The sequence below is a fragment of the Meles meles genome, chromosome 6, assembly GCF_922984935.1.
Source record: "Meles meles chromosome 6, mMelMel3.1 paternal haplotype, whole genome shotgun sequence".
NCBI classification, from domain to species: Eukaryota; Metazoa; Chordata; class Mammalia; order Carnivora; family Mustelidae; genus Meles; species Meles meles.
Window position 1 is genome coordinate 58,196,458 of NC_060071.1, and position 27,572 is coordinate 58,224,029.

At 39.2% G+C, this 27,572-nt stretch overlaps 1 protein-coding gene across 1 annotated transcript in view; it reads left to right on the forward strand.

Moving 5' to 3' along the window:
- Positions 1-27,572, forward strand: part of LOC123944049 (formin-1-like) — a 285,601-nt gene that overhangs the window by 2,904 nt on the left and 255,125 nt on the right. The window contains exon 2 of the mRNA XM_046008733.1: positions 452-569. Within this exon, the coding sequence (XP_045864689.1) occupies positions 452-569 (118 nt within the window). The remainder of the gene's footprint in view (positions 1-451; positions 570-27,572) is intronic.

The following is a 27,572-nucleotide window of genomic DNA, read 5'->3' on the forward strand; positions in this document are numbered from 1 at the left end:
TTATGGAAAATGCAGAGCTAGTCTTTATATTATAAAATACCCTGGAGTGGTTTGGGATACATGTATAATCATCCCTATAAATGTACCTATGTACAGTGCATATGTACAGTGCATATATAACTGTATCTTCAGTTCAATGTTGGTGATTTTAAAAAAAGTTATATGATAAATATCATCTATTAATGTTTGTATCATACTTGGCCTTGAGGGTTTTGTTTGTTTGGTTTGGTTTGGTTTTTTTGTTGTTGTTTTTTCCACCCTTACTGATCACTTTACCTTTCTGGAAAAGGGTCACTCTGTAGGGAGATGTTTCAATGATAGTGAATGAGCACAACATGCAACTGGCCTTTTAAATTAATTTTGGAGTTAGAGGCAGCATGTCTTCAGGGGTTAATTCACTGTGGCCACATTTCATGTAACGTGTCCTTTTCTTTACCTGCTTTTTCAACAGCCTGACCACAGCCCTACCGAGCAGGACGATAGGACTCCGGGCAGACTCCAAGCTGTCTGGCCACCCCCAAAGACAAAAGACACAGAAGAAAAAGTGGGATTGAAGTACACTGAAGCAGGTAATGTGAAAAGAAGCCGGGTACCCGTGGAATGAATCCTTCACTGCCGTGGCTTTTAGTGCTAGTTCAGTCCTCCCAGAATTTGAGTTTTTGTTTCCCTGCAAAATGTAAGGCTGAAGGCTTTTCTTTTCAGTTGCGCTGTTCAAGGGAACATTTGCACAGTTATCATTACTGCATCTCTTCGAGATGAAAGGTAAAGGCCATGGAATGAATGAAGGGCAGCCGGTGTGGAAAGCAGGAGAACCTTTGGGGAGCCAGCAGAGCAGGTAGATTTCACATTCCTCAGGAAGCAGGTGGTGGCCCCTCATATTGTTGGGAGCTGGCGGGGTTGCTCAAAGAGACCTCGTATGCGCCTCCAGAGCTGCAATCCGATTTGTCTCCCTTTGAAAACGCCTTCGAACTCCAGGAACCTTGTGTGGAGTGAATGTACAGAGACTGTATCAGTTACTTTTTCCCTTTGTGAGACAAAGCTTTACTTAATGCATGGCCAATTTTAAAGTAACCTAACTTTCTGGAAACCTTCCTGGGAACTCTGCTTGAATATATTAAAATGGAATGGGCCGTTTAGGTATTTTTACTCTAACTGAAAAGTTCACATGAAATTAAAAAAACAAACAAACAAACAAGAATTAGAGGACGGTGTTTCTTAAATGAATAGATGTGTTTGTGCATCTCTGGTGAAGGGTCTTTGTCTTCTTCCTGAGATTGGAAGATTACCTATGCAGGCTTCTATTTTTTCTGGTTGTCTTAGGGTGTGTGTATATATGAGGATCAGTCTTTCCATCAAAGAGAAAAACGCTTTCTGTTCCTATTCACTGATAGACGTAAATGGATCAAATTAGGGGTGGGTTAGTAATTCGTGGTTTTTCTGCAGTATCGTAAGTTACTTCAGTGACTGAGAACACAGATGCATTTTGAGTTGGCAAATGAATCCTCAGTTTATAGCCTTATGGCTTTTAGCCTCCATTTACCCAACTGCAGATTTCTGACTATTCCCAGACATCAGCTACTCCATAGAATTTTTTTTTCTGCAGTGTTTGACTTCCAGAATGAAACGTATCTTGGCTTTAGTGAAAAAAAATATAGATAGATAGATAGATAGATAGATAGAGATGTATATATCTCTATCTATCTATATATCTGTTCCAGTCTTCTTACCTACAGTTGATTTTTCCAAAACTGTAGTGCTTGTGGTTACAGTCAATGAACCAGCCATCAAATTCTTTCTCTTGATCTGGCACAGTTTGCACACTTAAAAGTACTGAAGTTTGCTTTAATGAAAAACAAGAATGCTTGTGCGTTTCTTATTCCTAGTTAATATTGGTGCTCCAAGTCCTGTTCCTATCAGTAGATCACGGCAGTCTTCCTTGCAATGATGAGCATTTGCCAAGTAGAGAAGTTAACTCAATACCATAAATGGTTTTTCAATCCACTTCAAGTAGTATTTGGGGGGGATTTATATCTCTGCAGAGATTCCTTAGTCCATTTCCAGAAGCTCAGAGGAACACTGTGGTTGACCTCATCGGTGGCTTTCCCAGTCTTTGTCATGATCTGTATTCTTAGAGCTTTCTAAGGTCTTGGATGAGATGGGGGAGGGCAAGACAGATAATGATGGGGCTGCTGGGCGAGCTGTGATAACACAGTGACCGAGAGGGCTGACTGTGGTCTGAAGAAGACCTCCAAGTCCCCAGCCAATTCCTACAGTGGCAACGCTTCCTTACTACGCTGCCAGGCTGGTGCTCAGTTCCTGAGAGCCTTCTAGAAGCTGCTATCCTCTTGGTGGGTATCAAATAAGAAGATGTGTTTTCTTCTTCAAATAAGAAGAAGATAAGTTTATTGTGCCTACAATAAACTTATTTTTACCCCATCACTTGATACCAGTGTAGGGTTGCCCTATCATTTATTGCTAATTTTGAGGAAGTTAACACTTTCCTTGTGGTTTTTCTTAAGCTTTTGTTGAGAAAACTGTTGGTTTATTATTTCAAGCATTTTGTGATATTTCCATTGGTTTCCCTGCCTTTAGGGAGACATGAGAAATTTGCCACTCTGAAGAGAGCACAGAGACAGTGAAATTAGATGAGACATATTTCAAGGTGTTTGAAGTCTTGGGCTTTTACATCCACAATGCTCTTTATTTTTTCCTAGGGTATATAAGAATCTAGCATTCCTATTTCAAGTGTGTTGTTGGAGTTCTGTATCGGCATTTAAGCTCAGTCCTTAACAGAGCAGGGAACGAGATTGTCTTTGTCTTCAGGAGTCCCCTGGTGTCCTTGTGCTGCCCTCAGCCACTTCAGACATGCCACTGCTTGGAGTTTCCTTTATACACAGTTTGTCATTCAGCGCTTTTTTTTTTTTTTAATTTTTCCCCCTGAGGGCTTATGAGATCACCCAATACTATAGACTCACCTTTTTGTTCATGGATAAATAGAAAGCTGATATCAGAGAACCTGTCCCTTTAAACTAAGGTTTCCAAAGTTCTCTTAGTCATGTGAGGGTAGTTGCCCACAGCTGCTGGTACCACTGCTAAGGAGACTCTCTGTGCCACTTCCAAAGCATCAGCATCATCTGTAGCTACTGACATGGTAACGGGTAAATCCTTTGGCCCTCCAGAGCTTTCAGTGCCATTCTGATCACTCTGTGTTCACCATCAAGATAGGAGGTCTTGGAACTTTGATGGTGTGTCAGCCAAGTGAATCACCAGCCCCCATCAGAGCCATCATGCACAGGACTTTGTTGTTGGTGCTAAAGTTGACCTCTCCTCAGTAAAGGGCCCCAGTGTTAATTCACTGAGCCTGAACTTCTCTCCTCAAATGAGAGTGCATTGCTCTCTCCTGTCTCTTGTGCTCTGCTTTCTTACACTTTTATCTGTGCAATTCTGCTTTGTGTTTGGGATGCCTCGCAATAATTTGGAGGGAAAAGAGCACTACCCCTCTCCCCAGTCCTGGGGAATGAGATTGGAACAATCCGTTTGACAGACCCCATTCTTCTCAGAATTGTCTTTTCCTTCCCTGGAAAAGGAGTTGGCTCTTGAAACAACCTTGTGGGATGATCTTTTTTTTTTTAATTTTTTTTCATTATTTATTTATTTGACAGACAAAGATCACAAGTAGGCAAAGAGGCAGGCAGAGAGAGAGGGAGAAGCAGGCTCCCTGCTGAGCAGAGAGGCCAATGCGGGGTTCCATCCCAGGATTCCGGGATCATGACCTGAGCCGAAGGCAGAGACTTTAACCCACTGAGCCACCCAGGTGCCCCGATGTTGTTTTTTTAAGGAGAAATCTCTTTCAGTGGGCTTCTCATATCCTTCAGTGGGTAATCAACTTCTGTTAAGTCCGGCCCCTTTACTGCTGCAAGACCAGAAACATCTGAATGCAGTAAACTTGATTAGCTTTTGAAGCTTGGGGCAAAGTAAAACTCCATCACAGCAAAGTGAAATGGTGTGTCATGAAACATACAAGGGGGTACCTAAAAAAATGTCTGCCTTTGTATTGATGACGAAGCAATTCATCTCGTAAGAAACAGATAACCGGTGGTCTCTCTCTGCTATTTCTCTTCTGATATGCTATTTTGTACTTGGCGAGGTGATACAAGGTTTAGAAACTTGCAAAACAAAACAAAACAAAACAAAACCGGAAGGCACAAGAACCTTGGTATCATAGAATCATTGAATCATAGCATTAACACAGGGTTGAACTTCTTTTTATCTCAAACATGAAAAAATTTATCTAAGCCATATTATGTCACTTTTGTTTTCTTTTTGGTTTGTGAAGGATAACTGCATTTAGCCTAATTTTTTTTTTTAATTACATATATTAATATACCAACCAGGGTGCTTTCAGGAATCAGGTGACGGACTCAAACTGGCTGATCGGACTGAGAGTTATTTAGAACTCTTTCCAAAGGCGTGGGCAGGGTTTAGGGAAAGTACTAAGAGCTGGAGCAGCATCTGGCTCTATGAACAGAAACTTTGAAAGCCCTAGACTTAAGGGGCAAGGGTAGGAGAAGCCATTGGGGAAACCCAGAATTTCAGAGGGAGGCTGAGTTGCATGGTGAGGACTGCCCAGCAGGAATTGTGGCTCTCAGTAGAGGGATGCAGCCGATCCCCAGTGACTTGACAGGAAAGAAGCTGGGAAATAAATAGTCTGACTCTCTTCTTTGTCTTGTCTCCCACCATCACTCCCATGGCCAATCCAAAGACAAGTCCAAGGACTAGGAGCCATTCTCTGCCATTCCGTTAGGACAACAGGGCCCAGAATAGGGCCCCGAAAGGGAAAGAGTAGATCTGGATTAGCAAACCCAGGATACCCAGCACTCGCAGTTACCCACAGTTACCCGCAGTTACTCGCAGTAACCCAGTTACACTCGCAGCAGACTCCATGTCAACGAGGCGCGTATGTCTCTCAGTCTGCACAGAGGATTGGCATGCATTTAACTCCATCACACCTGACCACACAGGCTTTAACACAATGGCATGAGAAAAAGGCCTGTTTTTTATCCTGTGGGAGTTTCATATCTTCTGCAGTAATGGGTTCATAGGAAATATAGTGGCCATTATTCAGAGCTTTGCTCTGTGAATACCTTTGTCCCCTTAATATAGAGAGTTTATTTATTGATCTTAGAAAATTTTCTCTAAGTTTTAAATGTTTCCCTATATTATAAAATAAAATAATGAATTTTGGAAATAGCCAGAAATATCGCAAAGCAAAAGAAACTTCCTGTTATTCTGTGTCATAGGGAAACCATTGCCAACATTTTGAATAATGAAAGGCCTATGTGAGTTGAATACTTAAAAGCTTTTTGATCATCTTGTATAGAGCTGCTTTTCACACTTGAAAATGTGACTGTATTTTTTATTGACTACATTTTAACCATGGTTATATTTATAGAAATTTAGGTTTTCAAGGTATTATAAAAATGGAAATAACAATTCTGTAAATATTTTTGTTTATAAATGTTTAATTAGGATAAATTTCTTGTGATGGAATTGCTAAATGAAAGGGTATAAGCCTTAATGTATTCAATATATAAATTGCCAAAGTTAATTTTTATGTAAATATATTCAGTATGAAAACAGTACTTTTTTTTTTTTTTTTAAAGATTGTTATTTATTAGAGAGAGCAAGAGAGAGCACAAATGGGGGTTTGAGGTTGTGTGTGGGGGGGAGAAACAGATTCCCCAATGGACAGGGAGCCTCACATGGGTCTCAATTCCTGGGCCCTGGAATCGAGACTTGAGCTGAAGGCAGACGCTTAACCAACTAAGCAACCCAGGCACCCTGAAAACAGTACTTTTAAAACAATGAGAAAAGTTTCCATCTTTATCATTTGTCTTTAATTTTACTTGTTTTGTCCAATGTGAAAACATTTTAAATATTTGTATATAGTCAAATCTATTTTCATTTTAGTATATAACTTTTCTTCTTCTGCTTAAGAAGATCTTTCCTATTCAGATGACCTATATTTTCAAATTGCTTAAGTGTTTTGTTTTGTTTTTTTCTAACTTTTCCTTCTTTCCTTCCATTTTATATCAAAAATTGAGTTTGGTGCATAATGAGGTAGAAATCTAAGACCACTTTTTCTCCCCTGAGGTGCTAACTTATAGCAGGCTTCTAGCTTAGTTACTCTCTATGCTAAGCATGGGACTGTTGAGGACTTTCTGTGGTCTTTGTGTTTCCATTTTGTATAGACATCTTAATTATTTCAGTATTAAGATACATGTCAGGATCTGTTCAAGTTTTTATGCAATTAAAAAAAAATGTTTTTGACTTGCTTATTCTTCCAGAAAACCTTAGTTTACCTTGGCTTCCAAAGGATCCTTTGGGTTTTTTACTGGAATTGCATTAATTTGTGAATTAATGTAAAGGTAGAAATGAGAATTGAGATTTTGAAAATGCTTAGTATCTCTATTTGAGAACACCTCTTCTAAAACTTTTCAAATTTTCTTCTTTGACTCAGTAAAAATATTGCCTGAATTTTTTCTAAATATATTCCTAGGCATGTTATTTAAAAAAAAAAAAAAAAAAGCATGATATGAATTTGTATATCATGATTCATTTTTCCTAAAAGTCAGATGCATTCCTAAGAATCTAGTGGCTCAAGTAACACCAGGTCCGAGGCCAGGGCTGGACTGAGGGAAGGCCATATTTTGGACTGACTGACTGACTGCCTAATACCAGGGGAAAATTACTTTTGTTTTCACTCTGGTTAGTGATTCTGAACATTCTGAGGCTCCTTTAAAAACCCAACAAAGATAGAAAGCTATGGAAGAAGACACTGCAGTTAATTTTGCATATATTTCAGACTCTCCTCCCCCTACCCCACCGCTGTCTTAGCCCTCCCTCCTTCTCCTGTCCTCCCCCACCCCTCAGGTTCCCAGGTCTAGATGAACCTTGGATGCGGAAGCTCAGCCCAGAGCTGGGCTTTCTTTCCTGCTCATCTCCTATTTTATATTACGAAGGAGGACCTGAGACACCTCATTACTTATTAAGAAATGTGAAACATATCATCATGGCTTGTGCCTCAGCATCCTGAGAGGAAATGAAATCAACGATTGTGAGTTTTACATTCAAATGGTATTGCACGTTAAAGTGGTACTATTTGGGAAATGGCAGTGACTTAATTACCCATGAAGAAAATACACAGAAGAAAGGCACTTATTTTTTCTGAAACAAAACGAACTATGCTTTTTTGGTTTCTCTTCCCATATTCATCTGGAAAAGCTCTTCCCTCCACTCGCTGCAGCTCAGACCCAGCCTGGGACTGAGGGATGGCCTATGGGCTGCCCTGCTGAGAGGGAGCACCATGGCTTTCGTAGAAAAGAGAACCAACCCAGCATGGCAGCATGGTTATTGGGAGTGAGCAAGCTGTTGCCTCATGTGGCATTTCCTGGGGCTTACTCATACCATACAGAACCTTAGCAGAGCTCAGGAACATCCCTCCTTAGAATATTCTGGTTCAGATAGGGAAACAACCCATCCCTCAACTTAATAAAGAACAGCCTACTTTCTGGTTTCTTATTTGGGTTCCCTTGGTTATAAAGGATAGAGCTGCTCACTGCCCCTCCTGGTGAGTCAGACATCCTTGCCTCATCAGCAAGGGAGAGCTATAAATATCTTTGAATATTTTATTGGCCTGACTGTACTTTAAAAAAACTTCTCCATTCATAGCTAGCACACTGTATTAGCTATGACTAGATTTTTCCTTTAATGTCTGGATATATGATCTGTATCTGGATATCTGGATATCCAGATATCTGGATAAATGATCCCAAGTGTATCCTTTCATGGTTTAGGCAATAGGTTTGTTCATTATGTATTCTCTAGGGCTTTGTGACATGTCACCATCATTTGCATGGAGTTACGGGGATAATCCAGAAAACTGGAAGCTGTACAGACTAAAAACAGGAGAGTCTTAAATTTTGTGGCCATAGAAATAAGGTGTACAAGGAAATGAGAGGGAATTGGAATGTGTGCCTATTAGACTTCTTGCTCACAGCTGGGAGCTCTGGGGAGGGAGCTGGACTCTTCCAACACAGATGAGAGGTAAAGCTTGATACAAAGCATCGTGGATCAGAGACTCAGGAATTTCATGTTGTGCTCCAGGAAATATGAGTAAAGGTCTTTGGCTCAGGAGGAGTAAAAGCAAGAGATTAAAATATAGAACCTGAAATTTTACATTAAAAACTGACAGCTGCAAACATTTTAGAAATCATTGAGTTGATCATATTCATTTTACATATGAGAGGTTGTAACTTCCTGAAAGATAAAGATAATAAGAGCTGGAATTATAAGGGGAGGAGAGAAATGGCCACTTCAGATCAGGGAGGGGCTGGAGAGTGATGGATTTTTTTTTTCTCCTGCCAATGCACTGACATTTAAAGATCCAGCAAAAGAAACACGTGGGGAGCAGGAGCACTTAAGTATTAGGATGGCTATTCAAAAAAAAAAAAAAAAAAAATGTGGCCCGAGTGAGTCAGTCTGAATAATAAAGGAGATTATAGGTGTCCCATACCAGCTCACAGCCACAAAACTTGACTAGGTCATTTCATGTTGTCTTTTTGACTCCTAAACATTTAAAAAGGGGAGTTGTAATTTTTTTTTCTTCTTTTTTAATGCTGCCAAGGCTTACCGAAGCTATTGCAAGCAAATAAAAATGCTGCTTAAAAAAGAAAACAATGCTCTGGTTTGCAAATTCTTGCAAACTTCGAGTGGAATGCATTGTTGGGCCATAGTTTATGTGCTAACATACACGGTCGGTGCATGTATTTGATTTTAGGTGATACTTGAATGAACACTTTTATTTTAATGGTTGAAAATACCAGGAATTTTATTGTGTCATAGAGAAAATGAATCGAGCAGGATTTGAAGCTTCTTCAGGGAAGAACAGACTGCAGTTTGTACTGTATTCAAAGCTACATCTTTATACATCCCTCCTGCCGATATTTTTCTTCTTCCTTAAAAATCTTTCCAGGTGGCTCCATTTTTTTCTCCTCTTTCTCAAATCTCCATCTGTTTGCAGCTGCCAAGCATTCTTTCTCTGGGCCCTCCACCGAGCAGTTGCTCCCCATCCTGCCTTAGCATCCTCTCTTCCAGCTCACCACCAAACCTTTCCATCGGCAGCCCCTTCTGGTTCCTTCCTTTTGTCCCCCTTTACTGGGCTCATAGCCATCAACTAGCTCAGCGAAGACAGGGCTCTCACTCTTCCCTAGAAAGCAGCTGCAAAACTAAAATTTTTCCTGTTCTACAGAAAGAACAAATTACTGTCTTCCTGAGAAATAACTAAACACAGAGTTTCAATGTCTAAACTCTTGAGCATTTCCCTCCAGATAAAGGAGACACTGGATGAGAGAGTGAGAACATACAATGAGGAAAATGAACTGTCTGAGACAGAAATTGAGCACAGAAATCTTGAGGACTTGGCTGAGTTTGGAATTAACCCTTTGCTGCAGGTTTCATGAGTTTGCACATCACGTGATGCTTGGCTCTGTCTTGTAATAGCTGTGACCAGAGTTGCTGTCCTCATGTATACAAGTGAGGACAGTGATGATAATTGTAAATAACTATTGCACGGATAAATTGAGATCATTGTGATGCCACTGAACTTAATATATTGGCTCTTTTTCATTTATTTTTATTTTTTTAAGATTTTATTTATTTGTCAGAGGGGGAGAGAGAGTGTGCATGCGTGCACAAACAGGGGGAACAGCAGGCAGAAGGAGAAACAGGCTCCCCGCCAAACAAGGAGCCCAATGTAGCACTCATCTGAGCTGAAGGTAGATGGTTAACCAACTGAGCCACCTAGGTGTCCCTATATATTAACTCTTTTAAAGCCAATATTTATTTTTTTTTTAAAGATTTTATTTTTTTGACAGAGAGAGATCACAAGTAGATAGAGAGGCAAGCAGAGAGAGAGAGAGAGAGGGAAGCAGGCTCCCTGCTGAGCAGAGAGCCCGATGCGGGACTCGATCCCAGGACCCTGAGATCATGACCTGAGCCGAAGGCAGCGGCTTAACCCACTGAGCCACCCAGGCGCCCCTAAAGCCAATATTTATTGAAGCATAACATACATATGGAAAAGTGTTCAAATTTTGAAGTGTATAGCTCCGAGTGCAAATCAGGAAATAGTACATTACCTACCTCCCAGAAGTCCCCTTCCTTCCCCCTTCTGGGACCCACAACTAATCCTTCTTCAGAAGAAACCACATTCCTGACTTCTAACACAATAGATTAATTTCACCTGCTTTGGACCTTCATCAAAACTGATTCGTTTTGTGTCTGGCTTCTTTCCTTCTTGGGAGAATCAGACATGTTATTGTATGTACCTATAATTCAGTTATTTTCAGTGCCCTATAGTATTTCATTGCATGAATATATCCTAATTTCTTCATTCTTTTTTTTTTTTTAAGATTTATTTATTTATTTGACAGAGCGAGAGAGATCACAAGTAGACAGAGAGGCAGGCAGAGAGAGAGAGGGAAGCAGGCTCCCTGCTGAGCAGAGAGCCCGATGCGGGGCTTGATCCCAGGACCCTGAGATCATGACCTGAGCTGAAGGCAGAGGTTTAACCCACTGAGCCACCCAGGCGCCCCCCTAATTTCTTAATTCTAATGATGATGGGCATTGGTGTTATCCCCAGGTTTGGGCTATAATGAATCTGTAGCTGTGAACTTTGTTATACATGTCTTTTGGTGCACATAGGAACGATTTCTCTTAGGTATATACTCGGGAGTGAAATTGTTGGTCACAGGATATGTCAGAATTTAATGTCAGTAGATGATACCTGCAGTTTTCCAAAGTGATGGTAACATTTTTTTTTCTCATACAAATGCAGCAGCTTTGTTCATAACAGCCATGGAACAAACCCAAATGTTCATCGTCAGGTGAAAGGATAAACTGTGGTACGTACAATAGGTAACAGGCTACTTCTCAGCAGTAACCACTGATACACTCAATAGCATGGATTGGTCTCAGGACCCTTATGCTGAGCAAAAGTAGCCAGATACACAGGAGTTCACACTGTACATGTCCATTCATCAGGTTTACTACAATAAGCAAAACTAATCAATAGTCACAAAACCCAGATCGTTGGTTGTCTGTGGCTAAAGTAGAGAACTTGACTGCATAGGGAGTAAGCAAACGTTTTGGGGGGACAAATCTGATTTTGAGGTTGAACCCTGTGATTTATTTGTCAACACTAACCAAACTACACTCTTAAAGTTGAGCATCATATTATACTCTTATAAATTGATTTTTAAAATATTCTTTAATCAAATGCTGCCTTCTATCATTCCCAAAGCTGTATTTACGTATAGTCATACTTATTGACTCACTATGGGTCCTGTTCTATAATGACATCACCTTATTCTCAGTGATTTTCTTTTTTTGATTGAATTGTTCATTTTTTAAGGCTTGCAAGATTGTTTTCTTGTCTTTGTTTTCATCATGGTAACAATTCACACTCCAACCACCAGTACAACACAGTTCTGGTTGCTCCATATCTTTGCCAACAGTTGGTGTGGTTGGTCTTTCTAATTCGAGCCATTCTGATTTTAATTTAATCCTGATCAAGCATTCTCTGGGTATTCACTGTTCAATCACATGTCCGACTCTAATAAATTGTCCGTCTTTTTTTATGTTTTAAAGAAGCTCTTTTTGGGGCACCTGGGTGGCTCAGTGGGTTAAAGCCTCTGCCTTCGGCTCAGGTCATGATCCCAGGGTCCTGGGATCGAGCCCCACATCGGGCTCTCTGCTCCACAGGGAGCCTGCTTCCTCCTCTCTCTCTGCCTGCCTCTCTGCCTAGTTGTGATTTCTCTCTGTCAAATAAATAAAATATTAAAAAAAAAAAAAAGAAGCTCTTTTTATATGCTGCATGCGAGTTCTTTGGTTAATTGTGTTGGAAGTGTTTTCTTCCACGTTGTAAGTAATCTTTTCCATTTCTTAATGGGGCCTTTTTACAAATAGAGATTCTCAGTTTTAGTACAATCTTGTCCTTATGGTTAGGGCATTTTGAGCCACCTTAAAGTAATCTTTCCCTAACTCCGTCACGAAAATATTCTCTTAAGTTATCTTTGAAAGACAGTAGTGCTCTTCATTTGTCGTTTAGACCCACAATATTCTGGGCATTAATATTTGTGTGTGTGTTGAAGGAGGGGCATCAAGTCTGTTTTTTCCATACCCAAATTATCTTAACGTTTTTCCTGAAAAACCCACCTTCCCCGACCATACCAACTCTTTATTCTGTTCCACCATTCTCTAAGCTTATCTAACCTTGTAACAGTCGAACACTGTGTTCATGACTATACATTTGTAATAAGTGATGATCTGCTTGTGTGTCCTCTTACTTTGGTCATTCTCAGCTCTTTGTATTTCCATATGCATTTTAGAATTTTTATCAAATTTGACATGGTTTTGATGACATTGACCTCTTTCCAGTACTGAGTTTTTCATTCCATAAATCTCTTTCCATGATAAAAATACTTACTTGAATATAGTCTTTTCTGATGTCTCTCAGTGTTACAGTTTTACTTGTAAGGGTTTTACACAATTTCATTTAAACTCAAATTTATTCCTAAGAATTCTCAAATTTTTGATGCAGTTGAGTTTCTGTTTTTAAAAATTCCACTTTCTGACATTTTTTTTAGAAACTCTCTCACTCATTGACCTTGTATTCAACTTTGTATCTTGTTAACTTGCTACCATGTGACTGTTTTTATTTTGGAAAAATAAAGAGATCTTTCCATGATAGTACATGCAGAGCCGTTTTCATTCTACCTCATTTTCTTTTAATGGCTACAGAGTAGTCAGTAAAATTGTGACTTAGTGAACTATTCTCCTCCTGATCTTTTTATTACTTAGAATCTTTCACTGTTGTACAACAATTTCATGAAGTCTTCCTTTGCATCTATGTTGTGCACACCCGTGAGTGCTTTGGTAGGATAGAAGTAGAATTAAACACTGGTAGGTAGGATGTGATTGCCCTCGTAAAATATGGAATCAAGTAATACTAATTAAATAAATACTAATTAAATACTAATTAATATAGTACTAATTAAATAAATAATTTAAGTATTAATATATATTTATATATAAAATACTTAAATAATTTAAGTATTTAATATATATAAATGTATTTAATAATATTTAAATAATTAAATTTTAAATAAATAAATAATTAAATAAGAATGTCCATTATTCACACTTTACCAATACTCATTTAATTTTTGCAAACCTGTTGTTAAAAATGCATAGTATTGGGGCGCCTGGGTGGCTTAGTCGTTAAACATCTGCCTTCGGCTCAGGTCATGATCTCGGGGTCCTGGGATCGAGCCCCGCATCAGGCTTCCTGCACAGCAGAAGCCTGCTTCTCCCTCTCCCACTCCCCCTGCTTGTGTTCCCTCTCTTTCTGTCTCTCTCTCTTTGTCAAATAATTTTTTTTCCATTTTATTTATTTTTTCAGCGTAACAGTATTCATTCTTTTTTCACAACACCCAGTGCTCCATGCAAAACGTGCCCTCCCCATTACCCACCACCTGTTCCCCCAACCTCCCACCCTTGACCCTTCAAAACCCTCAGGTTGCCCCAACCTCCCACCCCTGACCCTTCAAAATAATTTTTAAAAATCTTTTAAAAATGCATAGTATTGGTTTTAATTTGTGTTTCTCTAATACTAGAATAGCTAGATATCTTTTCATTGTATCTTTTGTGACTTCCTTTCTGCTCTTCTTTTCCCTCTTGTAAATTGGATGATTGGTCTTTATTCTTACTGGTTTGTAGGAGCTCTTTTTATGTATCAAAGGAATTAGTCTCTTGACTGTTGTATGTATTGCAGTCATAGTCTCCAGGATGTCACATTGTTTGCCTTGTGTCATTTTTGTTATATGGAAACTTTATGTTTTATGTAGTTACAGTCCTCTCTCTTCTGGATTTGTTGATGATGGTTTTAAGGAAGATTTCAGTAACCTAAACTGTAACATACATATATGTTGATATGTATGTATTTTTTTAATCTAGAATTTATTTTTGTGTCCAGCCTGGCCGTGTGCTGTAATGATTAGGAAGCTTGGACTGTGGAATCTAATGTCATGGGGTTGAATTTTAGGCTTTAGCAATTATTTAAGCAAGTTAATTACCTTTACTGGGCAAACTGGGCAAGCTAATTATTTATGCCTTAGTGTCTTTGTGTGTGTGTTTTATAAACTGTTTAGTAGTCAATGAACTAATGCATTTAGAGAAAGGTTTTGGTTTTTTTTTTTTGTTTTTTTTTTTTTTTTAAGATTTCATTTGTTTGAGAGAGAGAGAGCAAGAGAGATCAGAGAGGAAGAAGGAGAGGGAGAAGCAGATTCACTGCCAAGCAGGGAGCCTGAAGCAGGGCTCCATTGAGGACCCTGAGTCATAACCTGAGCCAAAGGCAGATGCTTAACCAGCTGAACTACTCAGGTGCCCCAGTGAACTAATGCATTTAAAGACCTTAGGTGTGACCACCCCTAAGGGTGGAGTCAGTGGAGCACACTACTCTTGATCTCGTGGTCAAGAGTTCAAGCCCCACATTGGGTTATAGAGATCACTTTAAAAAAGTTTTTTTGGGACACCTGGGTGGCTCAGTCGGGTAAATACCTGCCTTTGGCTCAGGTCATGATCCCAGGGTCCTGAGTTCAAGCCCTGCTTTGGGCTCCCTACTTGGCAGAGAGACAGCTTCTCCCTCTTCCGCTGCTACTCCCCACTGCTTATGCACTTGCACTTTCTCTCTATCAAATAAATAAATAAGTAGAATCTTAAAAAAAAAAAAAAAAAAAGACCTTAGCACAGTACCTGGCACCTTGTAAAGCCAAAATATAAGCTGCTTTTAGTTTTTTTTTTTTTTCCAGATTGATAATTACTTGCTCCAATACCGTTTAATAAATATTGTTCTGAGGATGTGGAGTGCCCACTCTCACACATGTAAATTCCTTTCTGTATAGTCACCTATTTCTAATCCTTTAATATTTGTTTTTTGATTATCTAGTCCTTGTGCCAATTTTTATGTCTTTGCAGTTGGCGTAGTTTTAAAGTTATTTAATTACTAGCAATTTCAAATCACCTTAATTCTTTTTTTTCCATCTAAATTTTGTTTGGGTACTTGTATATATACACTCTTGTATGTGACCTAGAAAGTCAGTTTCTCAAGATCTATGAAATGATCCAATTGGAATTTTATATTACATTATTATGTTTAATTATATTCAAGTATAGATCAATATAAGGGTGCTTGATAATAGGCTTCTTACCTACGAACACACTGTATCTCTTGGTCCTATTCAGGATTTCTTTTATTTTCATCAGTAAAGTCATACAGTTTTCTTATAACTTGTACACATTGAAATTTCTGTGTATTTGGTAATAAGTGGGATCCATTTTTCATTACATTTTAAAATTGGTTTTGTTGGTATAACAAAGTGATTTCCATATTTCTAATTCTAACTTTATACCTGTCTTGGATCTCCCAGTTTTTTGGTTGAGAGCCTTGAATTTTTTTTTTTTTTTGGTAGACAAATCATGACAATTTGTGTTTTCTTAATTGTAAAATATACATAACTTAAAATGCACTATCTTATCCATTAAAAACTTTTTTATCATTTTATTTATTCAAAAGGATTTATTCACACTTTGTATATGTAGCATATAATGGCTTGCATAATAGATATATAGGCATTAACCATTTTTAAGTGGAGTTCAGTAGTGTTAAGTATATTCATGTTGTACAGTGGATCTCGAGAGCTTTTTCATCCTGCAAAACTGAAACTATACCCACAACACCACTCCCCATTTCCCCCCTTCTCTCAGACTCTGGCAGCCACCATTCTACTTTCCGTTTTTATGAATTTGACTAAGTACCCCATAGGTGCAACCATACAGTATGTGTCTTTTGTGACTAGCTTTTTTAACTTAGCATAATGTTCTTAAGATTCAACTATGTTGTAACACATATCAGAGTTTCGTTTTTAGGGCTGAATAATAGTCCCTTGTATGTACATACCGCATTTTGTTGATCATTCATACATTGATGGGCAATTGGGTTGCTTCCACTTTTTGGCTCTTGTGAATAATACTGTTATGAACATGGGTGTACAAAAATCTCCTTGAGATCCTGGTTTCAATTCTTTTGGGTATATACCCAGAAGTGGAATTGCTGGATCATATGGTAATTCTGTTATTTTTTGCGGAACCTCCATACTGTTTTCCACAACTGTTGCATTGCTCTGCATTTCTTCCAACAGTACACAGGGGTTCTGGTTTCCCCACACTCTTGCCAGCGCTTGCTATCATCTGGGTTTTTTCCTGGTTTTTTAATAGTAGCCACTCTGATTGGTGTGAAGTAGTATCTCACTGTAGTTTTGATTTGCATTTCTCTAATGATCAGAGTCTCCCTGTGTCAACTAGTCACTTGTGTATCCATTCAAATCCCCTGCCCGTTTTCAATTGTTTTTAACAGTACAGAATAAAACACAGGTTGTTACCTAACTTTTTTCCTAGTCATTTTCTACTGTCTGTGACCTCCAAAACAAAGCTGAATAAGTAGTGAATAGTAGGCATTGTTGTATTATTCCTGATTTTATAGGCTTCCTTCTAATGTTTACATTAGAAGGAATGTTATAGTTAAGCATGATGTTTGTCACAGATTTTTGGTCAATAACCTCTATCAAGTTAAGGAACATTCTTTATAGACTGGGGTTTCTAAGTTAATATCACAAACAGTGATTTGAATTTGCTGTTTAAATTCGGGGGCATATTTATTGAAATGAACATTTGATTTGTGTGAATTTCTTTATCTAGTGATTACATTTTAGATTTGTTAGTGTGGAACTATTTCAGTATTCTTAAGATTATCCTATTTTGTTATTTGGTTTGCTGGTTTGCTGGTTTTTTTAAATAAGAAAGTCATAGCCAAAAGTAATGAATTCTGTGAAATCGTGATAAGGAAAACTAAAGGGAACTATGGAGACATTTCCTACATTTTAAACAGCAAAGTATATGGTGACTGCAGCAAAGCTCTAGATTGGTTACAATGGAAATAACAACCAAATGGTTTTCAGATGATCTGCCCCTTGTTTTATTCTGATGTTATCTTTTCCTAAATGTTGGGATTTCTTCTTCAGTGTGCCACCAATCAAGATAAGTGGAAGGGAACTTTGAAAAAAAGCTGCTATTGTGTGTTGAGGTACATGGCATGGCTAGGATGACTCCTAGGGGATTTCTTTTGACTTAGTTAGAACACATGTTCCATCTTGTGTTGTAATCTTAGAGGGTGCAGGTAAATGGCTTGACATCAGAGTTACTGATGCTCTTAGATGATATCTGACTCATATTTAGTAACTTTGAACACATTATTAGTGTTGAATTCATCGGTGTTGTTAATTGCACAAGTACAAATAATATATTCATTTAGCAAATGTTTACTGAACATCTACCACGTACTGGTAAATATGATAAGTGTTTAGAATACAAAGGTAAATAAGACAAGATCCTCGCATTCAGTCAACTCATGGTTCTTTTTTTTTTTCCTTTTCTGGTGGAAGGCAGAGGGTAGGTGACAGAGCAGGGTGGTAGAGAGATGAAATATACACAAATGAGTACAACAATTTGTAAGATTATTACAATCTTCTATGCTCTTACTGAGGAATATAAACACATACACTATGTATGTACAGTATATTATGTATTTATAATGCATATAGCAGACCACATAGAAAAGTATGATCAATCCTACCTAGAGTAATTAGGACAGGCTTCCTGAGCAGATTTAGAAGAGTAGGTTGGATAAGTCAGTGGAGGCAAGGTAGACCAAACATGCAAAGGAAAGATAGAGCAGGGTTTGTCTGAAGAATTGCAAGTAGTTTATTATGACTGATAGATAAGACAAAGCAAATGATATGTAGAATTGTTAAGCCTATGGACTTGGAGGCTAGATTTTGGGGGGGTGAGAAATTATATAGGAACCTGGGCTGTTGATTATGGGAGGAGCCACTGAAAGGTTTTAGGCAGGGGAAAAACAGGAACAAATGTGGGTTCTGTAAGACTGCTCTAGAGGTAGTGAGGATAATTATGAAACTGGGATGGAAGTGAGTGGTTGCTAAGGGGAAGTAGGAAGACCAGTTTGGAGTTCCTTGTAATGGTCCAGAGAATGGATGCTAAAGGCAATCATAGATTTCTATCTTCTCGTGAATGGATACATTGAAAAAAATCTTGATTTGTGACATAGTGATTTGTGACATAGTGATAAGGAATCAGAGTTAATAAAAATCAGTACACCCTTTGGTTTCATTTTAAGTGATGACTTATACCTCTTGCTAAACTTATTTCCAGGGCTACTAAAAGAATAAAATGAGATAGTCTGAATTAAAATCTTTTTCCAGCTTGGAATGAATGTGGGACTTAACAGTGACATATATTAATCTTTATTATATTTATGGATTATCCAGTTTGTGGATAAAATATGTTCAGCTCTAGGTCAATTTGCCTGAAACCAACTCACGTAAATTCAGTTGCGTAAAACCAGTTTACCTAAATTAATATTCTCAACAATCTATTTCTATTTTAAACAGTAAGCAATTGTCATGATTGCAACACCCAGACAAAATAACACACTGCCATACCACCAGGGTCTCTATAATTAGCCACTTACCTTCTGAGAACATCAACAGCTCCTTCCTTGCCAACAAAATCCATATCACAGCTATCATAGCTTTCAAATTTGGTAAACTGTTTAACTCCACCTTTTTGTCTTTCAAATTCTACCTGTGTCATGTCTCCGTGGGTCCCCCCAAACCCCACAGTTGAGTGTTGCTTCCTTCAGAAAGCCTTTGACTCCCACTCTTGGGAGATTTTCTGAATTCCTTGGCTATCAGGTACTGCTTATGATAGGTCTTTTATTGTTGAGTTTTCAAGTCTTAATATTGTTTAACATTTTATGTGTTCGTTTTGTCCCCCAATTAACTCTTTCTCAATCTTGAGTGTGTGGGGGAGTGGGATGGGGAAGACGGTCTGGGGAACCTACTAATTCAGATATCTGGTACCCCATGAATCTGCCTTTTTCACAAGATACCCAGTCAGTTTGGATCAGCAGTCTTCAAACTGGGGGTCATAGAAGGACGGTCTAAGGAGTATAGTGGGGGGATAGGTAATTTTGAGCAAGTTACTTTCCAGATTCTCAGCTTTCATGAGTACTCTTAAATGATCCTTTCACCCAGTTTTTAAAGGAAAGGCTTTAAGTATTACCTAATCTAAATCTCGCTGTACCTTCCTCAAGTGTAAAAACCTACAGGGTATCACACAGAGGACATGGGAAGATGGAGAGGAGACTCCCTTCCCTTTCCCAATTGGGGGAAATTGGAGGGGGAGACAACCATGAGAGACTGTGGACTCTGAGGAACTAACTGAGGGTTTTGGAGGGGAGGGGAGTGGGAGGTTGGGTGAAACTGGTAGTGGGTATTGTGGAGGGCACGTATTCCATGGGCACTGGGTATGGTGCATAAACAATGAATTCTGGAACACTGAAAAGAAATTAAAAATAAAAGTTAAAATTGGGGCACCTGGGTGGCTCAGTGGGTTAAAGCCTCTGCCTTCAGCTCAGGTCATGGTCTTAGGGTCCTGGGATGGAGCCCCACGTTGGGCTCTCTGCTCAGCAGGGAACCTGCTTCCTCCTCTCTCTCTGCCTGCCTCTCTGACTACTTGTAATCTCTGCCTATCAAATAAGTAAATAAAAATCTTAAAAAAAATTAAAATTTAAATTAAAAAAACCCTACAGGTATCAAAGAGTAATTCCAAAAAATGGTATCTGGGAAGCCTTAGAGCTTCAAAATAATCCATTCTGTTCATTCTATCAAGGGATACATTTCCAATTAAATTTTAATGTTTAATAATCACATGAATCAGTTTTCATGTACTGGGAATTAATAAAAAATTTTGATAACTCAGCCAAGTGGTAAACTTGGAATTAAAATTCTTTTGATCCCAGAAAACTTTTAAAAATCAAATTATTTTTATGTTTGTATTCCGTGGGCATTATGAGGGTGGAAAATGATAGGCATTTAAACATAAAACTATATAATTTTGGGATAAATTCTTGGAAAAAAAGAAATTGAAATATTTGAAAGGATTAAAAGGAACTATATAAAATTTCTGAATGTTAAAAGCAGTTTGTTCACAGCCTGTTTAAATAGATAATGCTGAGTGGGAAATCATGGTGTTATTACATTCCATTAGCTACATTAAAAGTGTAATGACTTTATTTTTAAGATATCAATAGTGACAAACTCCCCAGAATCTGTCCTATGTAACTGTTTAAATTTACAACGAAAAATTTTAGATTTCAATTGCAAAATGTATGGGTATGTTATTATTTTGGAAAAATTGTAGTAGGTGTGATGTAGTTTTGGAATATAGGTGAGGTTTGGTTGGGTGAGGTCCAGAGCTGACAACCAAGAAAGAATTCTTGAGACGTCTTTGGTGCAAAATGATATTTTATTAAAGCACGGGAACAGGACCTGTAGGCAGAAAGAGCTGCTGTCCCAGGGTTGTGAGGGGCTGCTGTTGATGCATTTGGGAGTTGGGGGTAGGGGAAAAGGGATATTTTCAAAAGAACTTTCATATGTTAGAGAGGACGTACAGGATACTGGAGGCCTTTGCCATTGTCAAGTTAAGGTTGTTTTCCCCTCTTGCAAGGGATTAACTTTAAGACAGTTGGAGGCTTCCTGGAGAAAGTTACACAGGTCCCACCCGGGAGATGGGGAGATGGGGAGGTGGGGGGTGGGGGAGGTGAGTGGAAGGGGTTGGGGGGGTGTAGGTTGCTGGGTGTTGGCTTGTGCAAAAGAGTTTGAAGAGCACTCTCATTTACTCTTTGAAAAATACTGCATCAGAAATCACCTGTGAGCAAGTTAAAACTGTAGAATATGGGACCTGATCCAGGAATGATAATATAGACGATAATAGCTGACATTTATTTAGTTCTGAATGCCAAGTGAAAGTGGCTGGTTCATTTCTACAAAACGTGTCAGCAGTGTTTGTCTTTCCCGAGGACATGGCAGAGGTCCTTTCCCCGTGGCTTACTGCCTGGCTTTAGTGGCCATAGGAGACTAAGGTTACAAAGGACACTTCCCTCACGTCTGAGCCTGCTCAGAGAGCTTGCTCCCCTCCTCAGCTACCCCTGCACCTGTGGAGTCAGCTGGTCTTTAGAGACGCTGAGAGGAAGCTCACTCACACTCAGATCAGCTGTGGGGTGTCTGAAGGAGAACGGGAAGGTGACTGTCTCTACCTGGAACAGAGATTCTGCCCTGCTGTGCTGTCCCTGGAGAACCGTCCACAGCTTCTGTGTCTAGGGTATGAGCCAATCTTCCAGAACTCTAAGACTGGTCTCTGGGAGGTCAGCAAGAAAGGAGTGTAGTTTCTGTCTTACTTTATTTCTTAACTTTACTATGGATCAGAAATTAAATAAATCAGTTACTGCAAAGGTCAAAGTCATTTAAAAAAATAGGTGTGAATGGTTACAACCCTGATAAGATATATAGGACAAAGAACAGAAGGAAATAGAGCAAAATGCTTTGGTTGTCTTAAAGGGGTGGATTTTCTTTTGTTTCCTAAATTCTAAATCAATCCTAAATATAAGCATGCTTCTATTGCCTTGGCAATGTAGAAGTCTTTTCTAAATTATCCTCTCTGAGAGAGGGCATATTAGGCACTCATGAATGGTACAAATGGAAGAGGAAATTTCTATATCTTACTGATAATAACAATAATGAACTTTTTACATCAGCCAAGACATATAGAAGTGAACTAAATGGTGTGCACGGATTAAACAAATTTTAATGCTTATTATAGCACTGTGAAGTAGATAATTCTTACTTTACTGAGGAGAACATTGTGGCTTATAAAAATTACATACTTTTCTCGGGCTTTGCAAAACTAGTGAAGAGAGGAGCCGGTACTTGAACCCTGGCAATAGGCTCCAGAACCAGTATTTTGTGCTATTAAACTGACAGACCTGTCACTCACAGGATCCTGTCTCTTTTAAAGATAAATAAAGGAATATTTCTAAGAAATGGAGATTCACTTTGGAATGAATGGAAAGAAATTAATGGGGGATCTACAGAGATAATGAATGGATAAAAATCTCTTTATGTTTTTAAGTTGTGAAGTATTTAACATTGTAGACACTCAAAGAAGTGTACGCATTTCAGATAAAATTGTCCCATGGTATTACTTGAACTTCCTACACACCTGTCATGTTTTAGGCATCTGAAGTACATCAGTTGAGTCAAAGCAAAAGTTCCTGCCTTCAAAGAGCTTGCATGGGAGTGGGAGGGGGGATAATAGTGAATACAGATAATAAAGAACTATGGTGGATACATTATATAGTATATTAGATGGTGATAAATGCTATGGGAAAGAAAAGCCAGATAGGGAGCACCGGGACTGTGGTAGAGGGTTAGTTACAATTTTAGTTACAATGGTTAGGGCAGCACTCATTGGGAAGTTTGAGCACTGTTTGAGCAAAGATACAAGGCAAGGGAAAGAGATAAGGGAATGCTGGAGAAGGAAGGGTCAGTGTGAGGACTCTAAGTACAGGATGGGTATGATGTGGTCTGTGTAACTAGAACGGTTAAGGCACCAGCCAGAAGAAAATCTTTCTAGCCTGGGGTGTAAGGACCTCTAAGGGATCTGGGATAGTATTCAGGAATTTATGAACTTGGATGAGAAAAGCATTTCATTTTTATCTTTAATTATAACATCTAAATGAAATTGAACATTCCTTTCCATTGTGAGAATAGGTGAAAAACCTCTGTAACTCAATAGAACCTATGACCTTGTCAGCACTAGAAATCACAGGTAGTATCACATTACATTATAGCTGTCGTTGATGTCTTAAAATACGGTTTTGTTCATCACCACATCACATCAAAATTATGTTGGTAATTAGGCCTACTACTCGATCTTATTATTTAACGTACTAATAAAGGAGTACATTTGTTATTGTGTTACACTTAAAAATGTACTTTACACATTAAAAAGTATTGTTCTGAGAAAGGGCCCATAGACTTTGCCAGCTGCCAAAGGGGTCCATGGCACACACAAAAAAAGATAAAGCACCCCTTATGTGCAACTCCATTGGCCAGAGCAGGACATTGATTGACCCCGGCCTCTTTGCTGAGAATGGAATGGGGAGCTGGTAGAGAATTTTGAGCAGAGCAGGATGTGATTAACCTTGTGGTTGGCAAAAGCTCACTCTGGCTGCTGTGTTCAACTCCAGACTAAGACAAGAGTGAGGCAGCAGGTAGACCCAGGGGACCAGTTACTGGGTTATCATGTGATTCAGGCAAGATTATACTTGCTCAGGAGATGGTAGCTTGGACTATGGTGGTCAGCAGTGGAGGCAATAAAAAGTAATGGAATTCTGGCTTTATTTTGGGATGAAACCATCAGGATTTACCAATAGATTGGATGTGAGGAAGAACAGTCAGGGATGAAGTCAGGGTTTTTGACTTGAACAATGGAAGGATCCAGTTGTCATGCTGGGGTAGAAGACTGGGTAGCAGAGAAAAGATCAAGTGTTAGGGTTTTTTTTTTTTAATTTTGGTTTGTTTTTTTTTTTTGGCATTGTTTCTGATGTTAACCTTGAGATGTTGACTGGCATGCACAAGAAAGTGTTAGGAGACATTTTGATAGGAGTGTGGGATTGGGGAGAAGCTCTAGATACATATTGGGAGTCATTTGCACGTGTAAAAGTTGGTATTTAAAACTCAGACTGAATGAGATGCTGAGGGTAGATGGAAAAGGGGAACTAGGAGTGACCCTGGGGAACTCCCAACAGGAAGAGATTGAACCCAAGAGGTAGAATCAGCAAGGTAAACTGAGAGGGGCTGTCTAGTGAGGTAGCAGGAAAACCAGAAGATCCTGGAATCTTGCATGCTAAGTGGAAAAAAAAAATATCAAGGAGAGAAGGAGTGTGCCAAATGGTAGAGCAAGTAAAGAAAGGAATGAGAATTGGCCACTGAATTTAGAAACATAGAGGATATTGGAGGTTATTGGCAGGGGAGGGAGCAAAAGTCTAAATTGAAGTGACTTGAAGAGAAAATGACAATTGGGGGCAGTATGTAGGCAATTTTTTGAGAAGTTTTGTTGCAAAAGAAACACAATTGGGGTAGTAGCTGATAGGGCACATGGGATTACAAGAAAGATTTCATTTTGTCTTAATTAGGATGGGAAAAATAATAGCATTTTTGCAGGCCAAAGAGAGAGTTCCAGTAGAAAGTGGAACTTTGATGTAGGATGAGGAAAGAGTTGCTGGAGCGATCTGTAAGCACATAAGTAGGTTAGAGGTCTTGTGTACTTGCAGAGAGGCTGGCTTTGATAGGAGTGTGGAAGCTTCTCTTTAGTAATAGATACAAGGGCCGAGAATGTGGGTATCCATGCTGCTAGGTGGGAGGATGTGGAAATTCTTGTAGTGGCTTCAGTTTTGCCAGTGAAGCAGAATGGAAAGTTAGCAGTTAAAAGTAAAGATGAAATAATATAATAACAACTAAAAATATATTCCTATGTGCCAGGCACTGCACTAAGCACTGTGCAAACATTAACTCTCATCTTCACGAAAACCTTGTCAAAGAGGAATCTTTTACAGATGAGGAAACGAAGGCACAAAGGTGAAATATTTGACCCAGGTCCCACTACTTCTGAATGCAGAGCTAGAATTCAACCCAGGCCTTCTGGATCTACAGTGTGCTTTCTCAGTCACAGTGATGCCTATTGCTAGGTTGACCTCCCCCAAAGCAGTACCCATTTCTCTTTCTTAACTAGTAACCTTCCTTGTCCTACAAAATGGAATGTTGTACTATCTACCTCTAAGGATTGGAAAAAGATAAAATGCTTAGCACACCACCTGGTTCATAGAAGATCGTCAGCAAATGTTGATACAATAGTTCTAGCAGCAGTAATTTTTTTGTTGATAGTGGTGAGATCAATACTTCATGATTCTGTTTATTGCTTTTCAGACATTAGGTTTAATAATTTAAAAGAGTTTTTCTAGTGAGAGACAAAAATGGTATCTTGAGCTTTGTTAATATTTCTTTGATTTCCAGCAAGGTTGAGCACTTGTTAGGATGTTTATAAGACCTGGAAACAGCAACTCTGACTTTGGATTTCTATGACATCTGTTCCCACAGCAACTAGGGCAGTGAGCTATAAAAGGAATGCATGGATTCACAAGCCTGGCCTCCAGCTTATTGTTTGTGAGAGCCAAAGGGGATGGAGCAGGCAGAGGCTGGATGGCTGGGTGCATATGGCTGCTTGTTCTGCTGTGGCTTCTCTATTAGGAGCAGCCATGAATGTGGCTCTAGGAATGGCCTTCATGAAATGAAGCACATGATGACTATTGGAAGAGGGGAAGAATCAATGTTGTTGAAGAGGAGTGGATACACTCATGGTCCTGGGGAGGAAACCTGTGGATGTATGAGAATGAGTTGATGCGGTTTAGTTGGTGCCATGAGCAATGGATTTCAGGAAGCCACTAATTAGGGTGGATCTCCTGGAGAAGACCGGGTCTGAGTCAGATCTGCTTTGTGCAATGTGACTCCTCTCTGAGGAAGTCCATGTCCTCAGGCTGTGCCAGCAGCAGATACTCCATAATGCTGGCTCCTGGCAATGATGGCAGAAAGCTTAGGTTGGTGTATCATGATATTTTTTGTCCTCTTCAATGAATATCTCTTGAGCTGGGCTAGGGTTAATAGTGGATTCTATCACCAGGCTTTCTGGGTTCAAATCCTGGCTGTATTCCTGTGAACACAGGCAAGTAACTTAATCTGTATCTTGGTTTCTTTATCTCTAATACTGGGGTAATAATAACAGAATCTCCCACATAAAACTTCTGTGAAGATTAAGGGGGTTAAAAATGTATTTCACGGGCGCCTGGGTGGCTCAGTGGGTTAAGCTGCTGCCTTCGGCTCAGGTCATGATCTCAGGGTCCTGGGATCGAGTCCCGCATCGGACTCTCTGCTCAGCAGGGAGCCTGCTTCCCTTTCTCTCTCTCTCTCTCTCTCTCTCTGCCTGCCTCTCTGCCTAGTTGTGATTTCTCTGTCAAATAAATAAAATCTTTAAAAAAATGTATTTCACCTAATGTATGATGTGCATTTTCCAGTTCTGAAATTATGATGTATTTTATAATTGATAACATTTTACAATTATTATTAGTAGGCTTTTCCTCTTTCTTAGCAGTGTGTAAATACTGATGACTCTTAGAATTGATAGGAGTCTTGTATTTGAGGAAATACATGTATTAGTAAATCATTAAACATGGTTTGGTAACAGAAAATGCTATATAAGTCATTTATTTGGTTTTATAATCATAACCAGATCCTAACGATTCCACTAAACCCATAAGGGTATCACAAGGTCCTTATCCTTGTACTGTGAGAGCTCTCAAAAGCAAAACAAAAATTCTATTAACTCAGAATATCAACCCATAAAGAGTCACGTGGTCTTTTAGTCCTTTGGGGCTCCAGGGATATTATCACATGACATTTAAGGCTGCTTTTCTTGAAATGCTCATGCCTCGACCTCCCAGGTCATACCCTCTACTTTCCTTTCATGACCATGTTGACAACCCATTTCAAATCCTGGCCTCCCCTCCCTTCCATTGGGATTCTTTGCCACTGTAGTCAGCTATGCTCTATATCCTAGACCTTATTTTTCCTCAAGAGAGATTTAATTTTGAAACTGAATTATAACATCTCCGTTTTTGTCTACTACCTTCTGTCATTCCAGCTTTCCCCTCAGATCTCCAAAAACACAGATCCCTTCTCTTGCTCATGGGCTTGACTCCAAACATCTTTCTTCATGTATGTCAACCTCTCCTGCCTTTGCTTCCTTCTTAGGGCATTGAAATTCTCTCCCTTCTATCATATTCTTGGTGATGTCCTTGACTCCTTTACCTGTCTCCTTTAATAGCACCCATCTGACTAAACCCTGGCCCTGGAGAGATTCACATATTTGTTTCTTCCTACCTCTACTTGGACTGCAGAAGCTATTGGAGGAAAGGATACAACTGACTGACTGTCCAGGCTCTGCCACTATGACTGTGGTCTCTGATGACAAGCAGAACCTCCATGATGTCCAGTAGCTCTGATATGTGTTCCTGGTCTGTTCACATCAGCTGCTGCTGCAAATATTTTCCACCTCCTTCATAACCTCTGGTTCTTTTCCTCTGCCTTTATTCTGAATGTTTGACCTCATTTCAAAGTCATAATTAGGCTTCAGCGTATGGTAGAAAGATATTAGAAGTAGTCAGGAAAGGGGCGCCTGGGTGGCTTAGTTGGTTAAGCGTCTGCCTTTGACTAGGGTCATGATCTTGCGGTGCTGGGATCAAACCCCATGTTGGGTTTCTTGCTCGGTGGGGAGCCAGCTTCTCCCTCTGCCTGCTGCCCCCCCCCCCACTTATGCACTCTCGCTCTCTCTCTCAAATAAATAAATAAATAAAAATCTTAAAAAAA